General features: G+C 36.0%; 2 protein-coding genes across 19 annotated transcripts in view; one reads left to right on the forward strand and one right to left on the reverse strand.

Annotated features, from left to right (window-relative positions):
* nbeaa (neurobeachin a) overlaps positions 1-18,504 on the forward strand; it is a 354,854-nt gene that overhangs the window by 259,899 nt on the left and 76,451 nt on the right. For all 18 annotated transcript variants that reach the window (XM_015341879.2, XM_069190158.1, XM_069190159.1 and 15 more), the window contains one exon: positions 3,084-3,220. In XM_015341879.2, coding sequence (XP_015197365.1) covers positions 3,084-3,220 — 137 coding nt within the window. The remainder of the gene's footprint in view (positions 1-3,083; positions 3,221-18,504) is intronic.
* Positions 4,584-7,041, reverse strand: mab21l1 (mab-21-like 1). The gene has a single exon (XM_006628170.3). The coding sequence runs from the start codon at positions 6,582-6,584 to the stop codon at positions 5,505-5,507; it is 1,080 nt and encodes a 359-aa protein (XP_006628233.1). The 5' UTR covers positions 6,585-7,041; the 3' UTR covers positions 4,584-5,504.

The following is an 18,504-nucleotide window of genomic DNA, read 5'->3' on the forward strand; positions in this document are numbered from 1 at the left end:
GGCGACGTCTTCATGAGACGCTTTTGAGAAAGCAAATATATGAATGGAGCAGAATTGTAAACACAGCAATCCGATTTATGTATTGTAATGTTCCATGTATTGTGTTGTACGTTACCTTGATGCTTAATCGTATGTCTGGATAAAACGGCGTTTGCTATGCAGTATAACGGCATTTGTATACTGAGAGAAAATTGTAGATTGTGAATTGTCAGAGCAGAATAACTCGTGGCAATTCCAATGAAAAGTAAGAAGGTTAATTGCATCCTAAAAAAATGCTCCGTAAATTTTAGTTTCTGAAAATATTGTTAGCAATAATTTATTAGTAATGATTTGTAGAGGTATTAGATTGTTTACCATCAAACGTAACTAGCTAATTGTGTAGTTGTTGGAGTTAACAGATTATTGTCCTGACATATGGAAAACCTACAGCACTTTATTATGCTTTATGTAAACATTTTAATATATCCTTATTATGGAAGGACTATCCCAGAAGGGATTAAAACCTAATCCTCTCTATGTGGCTGCAGTGGATTAACTGCATATTGTCTTTCTCTGTAAATTGTCCCTCCAGGCTAAAATACAATTGGTTCTGTACTCCTGAAACATCCTATTCCGTTTGGGGGGAGCTTGTAATTGAAGGTTTCCAACAGACGTGTGAGAGATAACATATTAGCCATGAGAACTTTATTCTTTAATCATATAAAACGTTCGGCAAAAACGCAGTGAAAGCTAAAATCGTGTGGAGTTGGCTGAAATCGCCATGTCATAAAAGTGAAGGCGTTTCTAAAAATGTGAGTTATAATTATGTCAATGTATGTTTTTGGAACTTGACAAGTTTGACTACAGATAGTCTGTCACTAGAATATGTAAACATACACACAGAATTTGTTCTGACTTAAGCAGTTTAGCGCATACCCTCATTTAAGATAAATGTATTGTTCTCAGGAAGCAACTACCTTGGCAACTTCAAAATGTATTTACAATATATATGATTGTGTTAGAAAATAAGATTTCGAAATATTTATTTTAATGAATTGATACTTTAAAATTATTATCATGTAAAAAACACAATCCGACCAAGGTACACTTATTGTTTAAAACGATTAGTGGCTTCTTGCTCTCCTGGGAATAGGTTGAATTGATAACATAAAATTTAAGACTTAAATCTGAAACAGTATGAGTTAATTCCGAAATTATTACAAAATGTTATAAATGTTACACGGAAATTTAATAAGGCCGCTTAATTTATATTTTGATATTGGTCTGTGTGGTTAAAAAAGAAAATAATGGTTCAATGTCGAAGATTGCTTTGTGACGTGACCTTCATTTGTTTTAGGATTTCAGAAACGTAGACTACTCGTGATAGTAAAATTTGAGAATTATTTTTGTCGCCATTGCGCAGTGCAGTATAAAAATTGGCAAAAATGACGATTTAAATACGTACAAACATAAACCCTTGATTTTTCTTTAGTCTAATAATCGATAAATAGAATACCACGATATCAGTTTTTGTTCTCTTTTGCAAATAATCCGTATTTTCATATTTTGTTAGACGTGACGATACATTTAAATCACAAGTCATGTATGATTCATTTGAGGCCAGATTATGTTCTGTTACTGACACTCCGTACATTAAAGCATAATGACCATTAATAAAACTGTAAAAGCACGTGCGCTTCTTACTTTCGTTTTCAGTGTTATTCGAAAAGGTAATGAATTAACTGCAATTATTTTAAAAGGGGGACTGCGATGAACAGGTTAAAAAACCTTGGGAGACTTTTATGTAGGCAGAGAGCAAGAGAGGGGTGGGGGATGGCTGTAGCTTTTCGAGAGCCGTCCACACGAACAATAAAGGAGCGCTGTGGGAATAGAAGCCAAAATCCACTTGTAATCTTGCAACTGTATCGGTCGTAATTGGTTGAGCAGCCTATATTAAGATTGATGAGACATTAAAGTGGCTCTTCAGACTTCAGGAGATCGATAAATATCCCAATTTCAAGATATTTCTTTTATGCTCGACTCGGTTCATGGGAACTATATACAGGCTCGGTGTAGCGACATTGTGTTACGCACTGTACAGAAGATGGACGATGAACAGGGGGAGAAAAGGGAAAAAATCACATGTGATCGCAATCAGCTGACCGGGGTCAAAAAGCTATTATCTAGAACAAAAATACAGCGGAATAGTTTTCAAAACACACAACTGCTTTACCTTTAAGGTGGAATGGAGCATTTTCTTAAAATGCAGCCCGGGTGTAAAGATTGTCTTAGTTCTAGCACGCTGAAGGTGAATTTAGCGATTTAGGTTGCTTGTTTTAAACAAGTGTGAAATGAATAATATTCTGTCCTATATTACGTCGTGGTAGAAGTGCCCAGCATCTCGAACCTCGTTCTTCTACTTGAATATTGAAAATATTTGGGATATTTAACCTTCTCCCGATAGGTTATACTTGCAGTTATCACAAACTGGATTAACAAAAAGTAAGCCTTCAAGTAACAAAAACATTTTGAAATCTGACCACGACTTTTAGTTGCATAAAGACATACTAACTGATGATCCCTGTTTTAAAAATGGTTATTGCGTAAATACCATTTACTAAATAAAAGAATGGCCGCTTGATACAGTTTACTTCATATTACTCAATATTTCAGTATTTACAGTAGCCATCAGTTTAACCCATGCTTGCAGTCTGAAATTATTTAAATTATTGCAGTCTTGATTATTTTGTTGTATGTGAGCGCAGTGTTTCCGAATTGTTTTTATTTTTCGATTTATTCCCGATTTATTCCTTATTAAAGATTTTTTTGTTAACTTGTTATTAATACTTATATAGATACCTGTAAGCTACTGACCAGTTCTGCACTTGTGGCACCACCCCATTTACAGAGACTAAATTCGTTTGTAATTGTTTCACATTTTTGGCAAGTATGTCGATTGTGTGCCCGAAATTCACACTGTTTAAGCAAATGATATTCCTGATTTCTGAATACTATCCTGTCACGATGTTTTCTATGGTGTTTTTACAAGCGTCCTATGTTGGAAGTTTTCGATTGATTTAGGAGCTGCGCTTTGTCACTTGCAGGCCCCGTGGTTCTGAGCACCCCAGCTCAGCTCATTGCCCCGGTGATAGTGGCGAGAGGTACGCTCTCCATCACCACCACTGAGATCTACTTTGAGGTGGACGAGGAGGATTCCGCTTTTAAAAAGATCGACGCCAAAGTAAGTGTGCGATCGTCACAACAAAACATCATATAATAAAATCCTGGTCTGTATATTTCTCGCCTACCCGTGTGTATATAGGCCTAATATATAAGTTGTTAGAATGATTGTTTAGTGTTTACTACTTTTCACAAATATATTTTTGAAATCGTGGTTATTAAGTGTTTTTTCTAAATAATTGAATTAGCGCAATTAAGTAGACCCGCTAAACAAGTATCAATCCCAATGTGCTTTCTTACATGACCACAGAGTTGCTTGCTAACACAAACAGCTCCAATACTTTTAACCCACAGGTTCCTTAGCACAGGGGAATACAAACTAATAAATTGATATTTCCAAAGATGATTGCCGGATATAAGGTCAATGCGTAATTGTCACTAAATCGCAAATATTATTTTAGTATCTGACACCAGCGAGTTGTATTTTAGGGTCTTTTATGGCTTGCAAAGTACTTTTGATTTGTAGATGTAATGTAAAACACAGTTGTGTTCTTCTATATGGATGCTCACTTGCAAGCATAATGCACTTGTTCGTTGATTTTTTTTTTTCATTTTATCGGATCTTAAAAGGGTGTCGAAGATGACAGAATAATAGTACTTTATAGTTTGGAACAATCGGCTATATTTTCATACTGAACAGAACAATATCTTAAGCCAACGTCAAAGATAGTATTGGATTAGTGGGCGTTTACATGATGTCTCAAAATGGCAGTAGTAAATCCCATTAATTAAGGTTTAGGCAGCATTTAGGATAATTTTGTTTGCCGAAGGTACGAACACGATAACTATATGGTTAAATTGTTATTAATGTTCTGATCCTATTTTATCCTTTTGACAGAAAGCACGTGAAAATACAATGCATTTAATACTATTTGATTTTTACATTTAGACTGAAGCATTTAATATTGTAAACAATATAGTGTTACTGAAGTATTGTAAAACATAGACTAAAAGACTACGAGTCTTTAATATCCACATAAATATGTATACTACCGTTTGTTATAAAATCAATACACCTGTTTCAACGATGTACACTACAACTTAATTAGCGAGTATCATGACAAAAAACAGTTGTCATTTAAGGCATAAAAGATTGTTTTAGGTTATTTGTTTATTTAACTTGTGAATAAGAAATACATTGCATAATTCTAAAATGTTCTGTATAAAATAGTAATAAAATTGAAAATAGTTTGAAGCCCCGAAAGCTTGTTTTCACGTGAGTAGTTTCGATACAGTGATGTACTTGTGTCTGATCGTGAATTAAAGTAATAAAATAATACATGCATAGAGAAAAACAGTAAAATCTAAACGTTATTGAAACAACTTTAAAATTTCTTTAAAAATCATTATTGGGACACATTTAATACTTAATTTTTTTTATTTGCTCTTTAAATAAGTTCAAAGACAGAAATAAAAAATTCCAAATCACAAATTGTTATATTCCAGTGTATTTCAAGTGCATTTTTTCAAATATATATATTTTATTTTTCAAGCGTTATCATATAAGCAGAATCAAAACAGAATTGATCGAATATATTTTAAATAAGAATTCAAGTATATTTATGGAATGTTATAAAATTGAACAAATAGTACCATCAGAATGTAAACTTTTCAAAATTAGACACTTTCCAATGACAAACAAAGTAAAAAATACCACTGATGTAGTCTACCTTGTATTTTTTTTCTAGCAGAAAAATCCTGAAGTTATTCATAAATATATGGAATTTGACTTCTATGTACGTGTCACAAAAACAACATTCACAATTTCTGACCACTGGAACCACAATCTATATATACAGAAATAAAATGTACAGCCGAGTTTTGTCCAGGGCTCATTTTAAACACAAAAAGTGGGAGTGCCTTTTTGCGAATAAACACAGTCTGATTTAATATGCGTTGGCGCTTTTATAAAAATGACATAGCAATCAACCCCAAACATGATAATAACAGAACTGGAGTATGTATGTAATCCACCTTTTTATTTTCAGTTGTGCTCTTTTTTCCTTCAAATTAATACTTATGATAAAAATTGTAAATGTATGCTTTGAAAAGCCAGTTACTTGTACTTATGTTCAAAATGACAAAACAAATAAATCCACGGGACATTTTTGTTGGCTCCACAGTTTTACACGAACATGGTTTAAAACAAAACAGCAGAAAGATATTTTTTTGTCCAAGGAGTCCTGGATTAACAAATGTCATCTAGGCCTTTCAATAGCCTCGATGAAGTTAGATCTATCGCTGTATATATGTATATTTCATTAGTAGAAGTAGTATTTTTTACCTCAGAGTTTTTCCAGGCTTTTGGGGTTGGTAAGAATTTCTCTTGCCAATCGCCAAGTCTGTTTAGCCGCATTTTCAAGGGCTGAATGAGGTTTTCCTTGAAACAGGTCTAAATTAGGCAAAAAATAATGCGGACATCTCCTGCACTGCAAACACGAGATGAGTTGTAATAAAATCCCGTTCAGTCGATCTCCCAGACAGCTCTCGTCCCAGTCCGATTCCCTAGGATGCTTTTCACACTCGTATGAGACCAAAGTTTTCATGTGATAATTGTTGAGAGGCTGTCCTGGCAGTTCAAGGTGACGGTCGCGCAATGTCTTCAGAACGGACAGACATTTCTTCCTGCAGCCTCCCAAAAGAAGGCGATTTTCGGCTTCAGCAAATTGTAAGACCCACGCGTCGCTCTCTGCCGAGCTCTGCTTCCCGTTTAAGGAGTAGCATTCTTTAGATAAAAGGTTAAAACCTTCGGCTTTGACTTCTGCCACCCTGTTGGGTCCCGGCCAGGGGATGTGGGGTAAAGGCCAGTGGGCAGCGCTCCTTGGCCATATCCCCGTGCACTTGAAAGCTGGAGTGATCTGAACTACGTATCTGTCTCTGATGCGCAATTTCACCTCGCTGGTGTCAGCGACCATCTTTACGACATCTCTGTAGCTGCACTTATCCACAGCCTGCGCTACTAGTGTCTGAAACCGGGACCGGATCTTGCGAGCCGAAAGGTAACCAGAAGCGGTGATGAACTCGACCCACAGGGACATGCTTCTTTTTCGGCCGTCGCTGAGCTTTAAGACGGCGCAGCCCGGTAAAGAGCCGTCATCCACAAAGTTGAAAACTCCCATCTGGTTTAAGTACAGGACCACCTCGAATTCGGTGGGTGAGATGACCTCCAGACCCTCATAACGGTTCTCCATTTCGTTCAATGAGCTGATGAACCGGGGCTCTTGGACCTCCACCTCCTTCAAGACGTCTGATACCACCTTGCACACCTCCCTGATCGTCTTGGAGATCGCCGCTTTCCGAGACTGGCATTTCTCGTTGTAGTACTTGTTCAGGTGGTAGACCAACTTGGCCTGAGCAGCTATCATATTCGGGCAGAGATCCGGGTTGTACACCGGAGTCTCGCAGTAAGCCGAGGGATCCAACGCGGCTGTTTGTACGGGAGCCAATTTTAGAGAACAAAGTAAGCTATTATATGAAAAAAAAGTATATTTATTTAGTAAAAGCTGATTATTTGTGCTCAAAGCACCCGTTCGGTAAATCCCTTAATCTTTATCATCAGCTTTTAAAGTGCGCCGGTGTTAAAAGGAAGTCCTCCAATTTAAAGTTGCGTTTAATAATCAAATGTCCATTACAACGGCAGTGACTGAAATCGGACACTACGCGGCTTTCAGTAGTCAAAACAGCCCCCTTCTTATTTATTTATGTTTTCTGTAATCACTGCTCGGAGTTGGTAGTCAGGAGGATGTAAAAGTGCAGGGTGCCTTGAGTGTGTGTATTCGTGGAGGCGGCTGCTGCTGTCGCTGTGTTTAAGAGCCCAGATGCACTCCTGTGGAAATTATAAAGGCAGGGCTAGGAGGGGGATGTCCAATCGCAATAGGATTCGTCACTGCCTTTAGTTTATCGACAACAAATTAATCCCTGGCTTTTATATACAACGAAAACTAAAGGTAAGAGTCTATCGGACAGCGGAAATACACCTAAACTTTGAGAAGCAAAGAAGAAACGCTTTATGTTTCATTACAGATTGCTACCTTTGGCAGGTTTTCAGAAATTTGCTTGCCTTTTAAGAGTGTCACTAGAATTGGCAGGTACATTCTGACCCGGACACAACAACCGCTAGAATCTGAGTTCTACAATAATGTTTTATGTTAATTTTAAGTAAATTCTTCTTATTAAGGACTTGTTTTTCAAAGGAGAATAGGTCGCGGATATTTGGAGTTCTTGTGGTGGGAATTGCCTGCTCTTTGAAATTGTGCGTGATGACCTGCAGTATAGTTAATGGCATATTTTTTTATTTTAATGAAAGCCTTGTGCTAATTGTTAACAGTACATAGTCGGCTATATAAAGTCTTAATGACCATACAGTTCTTTTTGTTTTAAGTGATAGCCGAATGTATTGTACGCGTATTTTTTAAATTAGTTTTATTGTCCTTTTTTTCTCAGATACAAATTGCGCATTTTTTCTTGGACGTTTTTAATGGGAAAGACATTAAAGTACTGTGTTTAAATTTATAATAATATTTAAAGAAATAAGATATTTTTCGGTTCTTTAGTTTTAACCGCAGATTAGAGCCAATCAGGAATGTAATAATAATAATAATAATAATAATAATAATAATAATAATAAGGTCATTCGTTTGTTATTACGAATTAAACGTATTGGAAAAACGGCCTTTTCTCGTTATGATTATTGATATACGTTTATGTATCCGCTCGGAAAGAACGTTTTCGATTTTTTTCCTCATTATGTCTTGGTTTATTTCTTCACTCTATTGCGGAAGCGACAGATAAGATTGTACACAATTTTGTATTTTTTTTCTTGAAGTATATTGTGTTAAGATGAAAAATTGTGTTGCTTTATCCACTTTTTAAGCCATTCACTCCAAACTCTATTCCCTGCAACACAAGTCGGTAAATGATTTTAGGACTGTTAAGAGCAATTTGGTTAGATTTTTAATTGTTTTTGTGTGTGTGTGTGCTTTCACTAGCGGATTAATTAGTGATAACGATAAATATAGGATCGATTGATCGAAACTTTGTAATGTAAATATTTTTACGTGTAACGGCTACAACGTCTGCAGGTGTTATGGGATGATACTGTAATTACAGAACCTTAGTAATCTTCTTAAATACAACAATTGCAGTTAAAACTTTAGCGTGACGACGTTTTGAATAACTATACAGATTTAAACTGAAAATGGCTAATACTAATTTTGAAAAATATCATACGACTCTCTTCGTTTAGCGTTTGTTCGTCTTACATCGAATTTGCTAAATGTTTGACAAATAAAACCTAAACTTTTGCATTGTATTGGTAATTGTGAATTAATCGAAGAACGCCATTATGTTCTTATTAAACAGAGCGTTTTTTAAGTTTTTATTTGAAAAATAATTTTTAGTTCCACTTTTTTGGTGGCAAGACTTTTTAGTTTTAATGTTATTGCTTCGAATTATTCTTGCTATAAAACAATACACGAAGTGTACATAGGGAAAAGCATAGATATCAGGCATTATTACTTTTATTATGCATCGTGATGGAGGTCAGGAAAGTATGAACTAAAGTAGGACACATCAGGTGTGAGCAGTAATTGGGTTCTCTTTTTGCCTCAGTATTGCTTTTTAAACACACCATTATATAAATCATAAATGAGCGTGTTAATCTGCTGAAATTATGTAGATGTGAGCATGTGTCCAGACACGTATATGTAGAAGGAGATAGCACTTGCAAATAAGACCTCAACATTAAAAGATTTGGAGGAATAAGACTTCACCTTCTTCTTCGTGGTGTTCTTTTTTCACTTTGTTTATGTTCAGGCAACTGATGGTCTGTTTTCCATTCAGGGTAGAAGTATGTTGTGTTTGTTAAAGGTTCCTTGCCTACATAGAAGGTGCCAAGCTTTTGTAGGAAAAGAGATAGTTAAGGTGGTTCGATGGAGATCTGTTCAATAACGGATGAATGAGCATGGAATCTTTTGATTCTTTCTCATTTTAATTTAATATTCTCAGACTACAGAAACTAGCCTGACTCTCACAGAAAACAACTGTGTGATTGGTAGTGTATACAAACAGGACATAATCTTAGGGAAAATACTTGATAGGATGAGGATTTAACGTGCAAATTAGTACAGTGCAGCCTTAATTTAGTCATATTATATTATACAGCAACATTACTGCTCCTGTTCCTGACTTGTGTAGAATACTTCCAGCATCTGATGTTAAAGCTGATATGCTTGAAGAAGGTTAAAAGAGAAGATGGATGCATCAGGTGGAATATTCATAAGGAACAAATTGTACACATTTAAGATGCTACTATACATATTTTTTCTTTGTTAGAATAAAATGGATATGCAATACACAAATTACAATATGGAAATGAAGACTGCTAAACTGTATTACAATGAGTCGATGAAATTGTTCCATAGTGCTTGAGGAATAGGTTTGTTGGTTGAGTGACTGCCTTTCTGGGCTCGTGTTATTTTTATTTGCATGCATCTGGTCTACCTGATCTACATCTTGCCAACCATGATAAATATCTTCCCACTACTCCGGAGACAGAGGACAGATATTGGCAGATTGTTTGCTTTAAGCGTCAGAAAATATCAGTCCAAATTCTAGGAGCTTGTAGCTGAGCAGTATTAATTTGATAGTTTTCACATTTGAAGTAATATATAGACTCGAATACTTGCGTAGGGTTAATTTAGACATGCAGGATTAGTTATTACTGTACAGTTTTTCCTGAAGGTAGAAGACAGAGCTTGGTCTGTTGTCTTACAAATTCTCCGTTGTATGGTAGCCTTCAAAGGAGTGTTTTTTAAAGGCAATGGATGCTGCTGTTTTGTACCTATCCCTTCTACATCTCAGAAGAGTATATAGAAACACATTTTCACAGAGGTAAAATGGGAAAACCTATTTCTAGGGATATGTTTTTGGATTTTTTTCATTATCACAGTTCAGAACAGGCAATAATGTTTGTACAGAAGTGGTGCAGAAATTGTTTAGAGGGAAAAAAGAGAGGGAGTTGTATTGTTTTTGTGGCCAAAATACTTGTCTCTTCCCTTTCCCTTCTGTTCAAACAGCATTTACCACTCTCAGCAGGTAGTGAGCTTTATTAAAACCAGATATTCTTTAGTGTTCAGTGTCTCCTTCAAACAGCAATATCATATACATATTTGGTGTCTCAACGTTCCTGCTGTGCAAAGGGTTTTTTTCCCCTTTCTCTCATGCCGTGAGAGGAGGGTGAGTATTGTGGGGATTATCACCTCTTAATCTAATGCATCTGTAGTGGGTCAGCCACCACTCTGTTTTAACACAACTCACCTTACCTCTACAGTGCTTATGTATTCAGGCAACCAACAGACCCCAGTCTTGACCTTGAGTATAAAGCTGAAACTGTTCCTGATCAGTTTTCAATGGCCACATCCCTGTCTTTCCCATCAGTTTGCTGTCTGTCTGCCTCTCTCAGACTCATTTATCCTCAGTCAAATATGAGGCTGTTAATGTAATGTGTGCCCACTTATGAATGTATGCATGTGTGATTGTGAAAATCAATACAATGGCTTATACATTCTCTAATTTAGGAAGAGCATGTGACTGTTGAAATATTGCCTTTTGTGAGAGCCCCTTTATGTACAGCAGGCCATCTTAGTGCAGTTCTGCCTTTTCCTCTTCGTTCGTTTTCTTTCTGTTCTTTGTTTTTTCCCCAAGACAGATCCCCCTGTCAGAAGTCAAAAAGGTCTGGAATGCTACAAATTTCCTTTGTCAAATGGCTAAAATCGTAAGCTACACATCACTCATATTATACAAAGAGCATCATTTAAACATTTGGCTAAATATATACAATTAATTTAGTTTTCTTGCTAATTACACTTAAGAAATGTAGCATTATTGCATAATTATTGCTGTTGTGCAATTCATATGATGATTATATTTTGAAATACAAGATTATGTATCAACTGATCTATGAAAAAAGTAGTACAAGTACATTATTTGCCATTTACTGATTTTATTGAAAGCATGCATTTTTCCCCTTTAGACACAATTTTAAAAAGTCTTTCTTTAAATCGAGTCAATTTTATGCCAAACTGTGCATCAGCCAGGCTCAAAAGAAAGAGAAGTTTCAAAATGACTCTTTAAAGTACAGTGTCACTTCTATTGGTTTACTCATTTGAAAGAACCTGTGTACTAATCCTGTCCTGTTTACATAATGATTAAATCCAAATGCCATGTGAAACATTTGTTTGGAAGTTTAGGATTGCTGCTTCTCAAGTGTTATGTGGAAATGGAGACTTTAACAGCCCAGTGAAAATTCAAGGTAAGGCATATAGACACTGATTGGTCTGCAATGTCAGCAGCACAACCTTTTTCCTGGAATAAATAAACAGTAAACCTTGGTCAGATAATTTGTGTTTCTTGAATGGCCATTTTAAGTCCATGACCAATTGTTTTTGGCTCCTGCATAAATTAAAAAGATCAAATAAATATGTAACATGCGGAGCCCTGCCTTGTTTTTGTCCATCATAAATATCTCCTACCTAAAGCTAAAGAGCTTGTGACACTTCCTTTAAAAATGATGGAATGCTAAAAGTAATTGAACCCTGAATTGCTCTCTGATCAATTTAAAGGAATACAAGTGCACAAACGTCTTCTTTGTGTTTTGCCACTGCCGTCTTTTGTTTTCTGCCCGACAGAGAACATCGAAACGTGTCTCTCCCCTGTGTACTTAACTTCCGGTTAGGGTTGTAAAGCATAACTGAGGAGAAGATAGGAAAGAATTTAAATAATAGTATTCATTATTTCCACTGCAAGTGTATTAGCTATGGCAAAGATATATATGCAGCTAACTCCATTAACAGGCAATATATAAAAAAGGGCGTAGTGGCAGTATTATATCTGTCAGGTCTTTATTTTGTAGAAAACACATTAATTAGAGTTAATAATCATTGTTCTCCGTCCCTGTTAATAATCCTGTTATTTGCTGACAAATTAGGTCATTTCTGTATTATTCACTCATCCTTTGGAGGGATCTTTGTGCATTGCGTTTGATTGTAAGGGAATGTAAAATGCAGAACACTCAAAGGGAAAGCAATCAAGGAGTTCTGAAAGTGGATAGCTCATACAGCAGGTTACCATGCATCTAAAACAAAGACACACTTGAAATGTAAAGCAGATTAATAGGACTATCATGTAATCCGTGCGTGATCTGTGCTAGCATCTCTCCTAATGCAGAATGTGAAAATAACATCACACAGGCCTGCACATAATTGTGGCATATTATCGTTTGGATTTCCTTAGTCTCAGATTGTGGTTGTCGAGGGGGTTCATAATTAGGGTTGTGTTATTTTAAGCAATGTGCTCTCTGCAGGGTACCAACTTCAATTTTTCATTTTTTCCCCCTGGATTGTGGCCTATCATTTGTATCCCTTTCCATGCTGTATTAGCAGAGCACTCCCTTGAGTGTAGAAGACTGGGTACAATTTAGCCAGGGGCATATACAGACCTTGTAGGGATCAGTATTGCAGGCAAAAGCCATATGTGTTTAAACTGAGAACAAAAAAAACTTTTTTTTTCAGTTTGCTGTTTTAAGTGGATGGATAACTTTTGTGCCTGAAGACAGAAGAAGGGAAAATACAAAAATTAATTAATTGCCTCTGCTCTGGAGGCGCTTACATTTCCTCCCTCTCCAATATGGAATGCTTGTCAGCTTTCCTGATAAATGACTGCATGCATTTGCATAGATTTTACATTAATACAATTTAGTTTTATTTGCAAAAACTAGTTTACATAATAATGCAGAAAATTAGTAATATGCTTCACGTTCTCAAAGCCAGAGGATTACTTACAGCAGACATTGATAGATCTCTGAACTGGTATCATCCACAAGCAGCATAGCTACTTAAAACGACACTGCTACAGTTTTTCTCGGTTTATTATGGGTTTGTTAAGTGGTGCTTTATCTATTAAATGGTAGTAGTAAAGAAGTACTTGTCAGGTTGGAAGCTGGATTCCCAGCTTGCTGTTTATTATTTTTTATTATTTCTTTATTGCTGCTTCCATGCCTTGTAAAGGTTTGTTGTAAAAGGTTATGGCTCTCGGATCTCGATTTAAGAAGACTTACGTTTTGTTGAATACTATGGTGCTTGGAAATTAAGTCATTTAATTGTAGATGTGCATATACTGATTTAATCATACCATGCTTGGTGTTTGTAAGTTATAGAACCCACTCCCCATGATATGAACAGGAATGTTTAAAATAAGAAGAGAACATTTTCAATGTACTGGCTGTTTGTTCAAAGCAAATCAAACACTGATTGTGAGAGCAGAAAAAAAATAAATTTTGATGAGTTCTAATAAAGGGCATTATATGTACAGCACGATGCTGAGCTTATTCTCTAACTGACCTAGTGACACATGGAAGTGTAAAAGTCCTTCTCCAATGTAAAGGATAAATGAAAAAAGCACAGACAAAACAAAAATCCCCCCCCTCCCCAAAAAAAGAGATTTTTTTCTCCAGCTTTGAACCTCTGATAATGAAATGCTGCTTGCAAAGCCCATGATAAAATTAGGCCATGTAACCCAAATAAAGGATGAAGGCTTCATAATTGCCAGTCCTTGAGATCTGAGATGCTGGGTGCCAACTGTCAGTGCATGAGCTAATGATGACAAATGTCTCTCTATGCAGATTTTGGTGCAAGAAGGCTGCTGGAATAGCAAGCCAGGGTGTTTCATCTCTAATGCAGTACGTTTGCATTTACCTCCGTGCTGCCCAGGAAGAAGGGTCTGCATAAAAAAAAAACGCATGGAAATAATATGCACATGCTTTTGTGTGGCAAATGCATTTCTGATATAGTCTTGGGTGTTCCCATTGTGTATTTATAGGTTATATGTTATTTAAGATTTTTGTTTTACAATTTAGATTAAAATGGTAAAACGTAGTCGTGCAAAAATCCACATTTAAAACTTTGCAATTAGATTATGGTTGAGTGCTTCTTGTTGGGATTCATTTTGGCTTATTAATAAATTGTAATGTAGAGAGGAGGCATTGAAATAAAAAAAAAGTAGATCAAAGCAGTTTATTATAATTGCAAAATATTGAAAATGATTAATATTTTCTTTCTTTGACATCAGGAGTGTGTTTCTGTCGTTTGGAAACTACTAGTATATTAAGGTTTTTTTCTTTCTCACTTCAACCATATTGGGGCTAAATATTTGACTTGCTCTTACTTCTTATAGATATTCCTACATGTTATTCATTATGTTGACAGTTTTATAAAGTGGTTTAGTGTTTTTGTCATATTTCCTTTGAACAGTGCTCTGACTGGTTCAGTTCTACACTCCTGTATTTCAAAGACATTGGTCTCTGAATTTAGGAGCCGGTGAGCTCCACAAATCATAAAGAATTTTTAAAAAGCCAAAATCATTTTAAAAGACCTTCTTAACATCACACTAAAGACTCATTAATTTAAAAAGAGGACAGGACTCGCAGTTCTTTGGTATTAATTTTTCATTTTGCATGGCTTCCGAAATAGAAGGCCAGACTTATTTTGCTTTCGGCTTATTTTCAGTTTTGCCTTCTGTTTTTTTCTTTGCTATCCAATTAAAATCCAGATCTGTTCCATGTAAAACAAAAAAAAAATCATTTATAAAAAATCTTTTTATCACTGCCTTATTATGTATCTCAAGGAATATTGTAGTTACAAATCTCAGAAATCTGATTCCACTTACTGTGACGTGGGTGCCTTGCTAATAAAAGAGCAAAACTGTTGTGTTTCATGCACAGATTTACCCAATTTGTTGCATGAATGGGTTTTGAAAGGGGTCCCGCTTTATATAAAAGGAGCTCCTTTTTGTTTGTTTTTGCTCCATCTGTGTCATCTGGTGGTCTGTGCAATAGGCGGTGTCTTCTAGTGAACCCCTGAGCGCCAGGCAGTTGTTTTATGGACTCTCTATAGTGTTAGTGGGAGTTCATAAGTTGGCTGCTGTATTGTGTGCCTTCACCAGCTGACACGTGTGAATTCACTCCAGCATATTGAGAGATAATTTTGACTAATGAAACTGGGACCCTGGCTTGTTGTCATGTGATTTATATTCTTTCTTTTTCTTCCTCCCTTGTGTTCGTTTTGCTTAAAATAGGGGTAAGTGAGAGTTTTGTGTATGAGGGTTAGAAAAAGCTACTCTTTCTTTTCGGAGTGCTGAGATTTCTGCTGCTTTGTAACCTGAGATTCAGAGTTTAAAAGCAAAACTTCAAGGCGGGAGGCTACGGGCTTTCCTAGCCATTTCTCCTTCTCGCTCTGTTCATTATTATTTTCATGTTCATGCTGTTTGTGTTTTTACCTATTAGAGCCTGTAAAAGTTAGTGTGTTTTTTTTTTATTCGAAATCCACTGAACTGACCCAGGAATTAAAAATGACATTAGTGCTGCAAGTCAGAAGATAATTTAAAAATGTGGTCGTACACAAGAAAATTCAAGGTGAAATAGAGCTATGTGGGTTCGACTGCAATGTTACAGCATTTTCAATTTATTATTTATCTTTAAAATCTCATCAGTCTGAAAAGAGACAATGGCCAGCACTACTTAGTGCTTGAAATGTAAAATTAGGGAAGGCCATATATCTTTAGTGGGTCAAAATGGATACGCAACGGCTAGAGTCTGGCTTATTCAATGTGAAAGCTGGAGTCTCCATTTTTGCTCGTACTGATCATATAGCTCCCAATGGAAGGCAAGTTTTCATTCTATAGCTGTATTCTGGAGCTTCTGTAAATTGAGTGAAAGAAAGATCGAGAGGGAGGCTGAGAGAAAGATTTTGAATTTATGTTAAACAAAGACTGGAGCAGATCACATGGAGACATTTTGTCTACTTTGATTAGTCATGGATCCCCAAAGCACAGACGAATATTCTGCTCTCTCTAATAAGGCGGACAATGGAATATCGCAGGCGAGAACATTTCCGTGCAAATCTGCCTTTTTTGATCCTCCTTTCAACTGAAAAGGACCAGATGGGGCGAATAGCCAAGCGCTGATCTTATGTGTTTATCAATATCTATTAAAAACTTTAGGCCATGTAATAAAAATAAGCACTCTGCCTGTTGGTTGAAATCCCACTCTGTTTTTTTTTCCCCACATACTATACACATTCACTCTCTAAGTCAGTTCTAGGAAGACTAAGATCTGGCGCTCAGTTTTTTTTTTTTTCGTTTTTAGCTCATCTAAGTGGTCGTTGTTGTTGAGCTGCATCAAAATATTTAAAGTTTTTGCAATTTTATGAGTGTTCAATGCTGTTATTGAGCTCACAGCAACAATTCCAAGTAAGGCAGTAAGTCTAACTTAGCAGAAAGACCACCTCCAAAGCTTCAAAGCTCTTAGTCATTATAATTTATAAGAAAGATTATATGGAAGATTGTTTATTTTCTAGCAATTTTACACCTGTCTATCAATGCTGAATACAGAGATGGTGTCTATGCACTATTAGAGGCATAGTCATCATAGTTGGTCACAAGGTAAATGGGCAAAACACTGAACTGTCTTATTTCTCCTGAATCACTCCAATGTTAGGTGAAGAATGTCTTTGAAAGATCTGGCATCCAAAATAAGATTGCTGAGTGCTTATCAACTATTTCTAGCTAATTCTCCTTTAAAGATAACCAAATGAGAAACAGTCCTTTTCATTTGCTTAAATCTATGGGAAGATGTCCAAAAAGAAACACAACCCATAAAAAGTGTATTTGTGCCAATCATTGATTTCCATTTAACAAAATTCAGGACTTCACGTCCAATGAGATGCTGTTGAAAAGGTGGTGTATAAAATATTCAGTACAGAAACTGTCTAAATCTTTAAAATGAGTCATTTGATACAGACATACGTATGTTCTATACAGTACAAGTCATTATATGAGCCACTTTATTTAATTCAATTGAGTATGAAAATTCAATAGTCAGTGGTGCCTAGATTTAGATGAGTCTTAAGCAAGTCATTTTTCCCTGGCCTCTGGTCTTTATGTGGTGAAGGCATTCTAAAAAAAGCTATTTTGATGAATGTGTGCTGTAAATAATGAAACACCACATCTCTTTACTTAGCATGTATCTAGGCTAGGAAAGTGTTGAGGAGGTAGAATTTCTTTGTCCTTTAAGGTGCGCTTGGAAAAAAAAAACTGCAGAGGTGTATGTTCTACCTGGTTGAAATTCAAACAATTTCATTATGGTGTCAATTCTCCGATTTTGGCAGGGGTTCTAAGGTGTATTCACACAAAAGATCCACCATGGAGAATGAATGCTAGTGTTGACACCACCTAACAAGCAGGGATTATGCGTTTACAGAAGAAGTAATATGATAGGTCAAGTATAAGAGGCACTTCTCAAGAGCACTTCACTATATAATGAATGATTGACTAGAAAGTGAGAAGCTGCCACTAGTTGGCTTGGTTTCTGTGTTGATGCCTCCCTTGATCATGTTTGCCTTCTCTGTTCTCATGTGATGAATAACAGAGGAGGAAACCTGCTCTTCTGTCTCATTTTTCTTGCTAATTTGCACATTTAAGACATTTGTGTTTGCTTATTTGCTATTCCCTTTTGACAAAGAACTGTTCTCTTTTTTGTTGTTGCTATTGTGCCTCAGGGGTATGAACTAATTTGAGCTTCAGTAATTACAGCATGTTTTACACCTGTCTGCCTGTGTGCTATACCTTGTCTTTGTATTTCTCCTTTTAATGAGATATTTCAAGGATTATTATTTTTATTGGAAATATTTCATTTGTTGTTGAAATTATTTTATTGTTGTTTTTCCAAGCAAAAAGTAGACTATTTTTGCGCACTGAAAAAGCTTTGAAATCCCCTTTGGATTTTATAGACGCAGGGCACTGAACTGTTTCTCTGAAGCACAAAATGACCCCGTAGAGTTCAGGGAGGACAAATGAAGGCAGACTCTACAGACAGTTTGTTTTCAAACAGTGTTGAGACAAGGGCTCTGGAGCTTTGTTCATTCTGAATGAAGCTGTGGTTGTAGCTGTTTCAAGACCATTAAAACCCTGAAAGAGTGAGACAATACAGAGCGAGATCTTTTTTTCAAGCAGTTTCTCTTGCTTTGCTGTCCCCTGTGAAAAATCGAATTGGGCTTTTCCTCATAAAATGAAAAATAAATATGTATTTTCCAAACAAATCTCTGAAAGTTAAACCTTTCATTTCCTTGTTTTGTTTTTTTACATCAAAGTAATCAATGTAATTCCCAGAAAGAAAGCCGGGCCCAATTTTAGTTTTTTTAGAAAGAAACAAAAGCACTGTGCCTGCATTTGTAC

Source organism: Lepisosteus oculatus, chromosome 5, assembly GCF_040954835.1.
Source record: "Lepisosteus oculatus isolate fLepOcu1 chromosome 5, fLepOcu1.hap2, whole genome shotgun sequence".
NCBI lineage: Eukaryota > Metazoa > Chordata > Actinopteri > Semionotiformes > Lepisosteidae > Lepisosteus > Lepisosteus oculatus.

Excerpts from the sequence above, each read along its gene's own strand:
- mab21l1 (XM_006628170.3), bottom strand. The coding sequence starts at position 6,584 with ATGATAGCTGCTCAGGCCAAGTTGGTCTACCACCTGAACAAGTACTAC.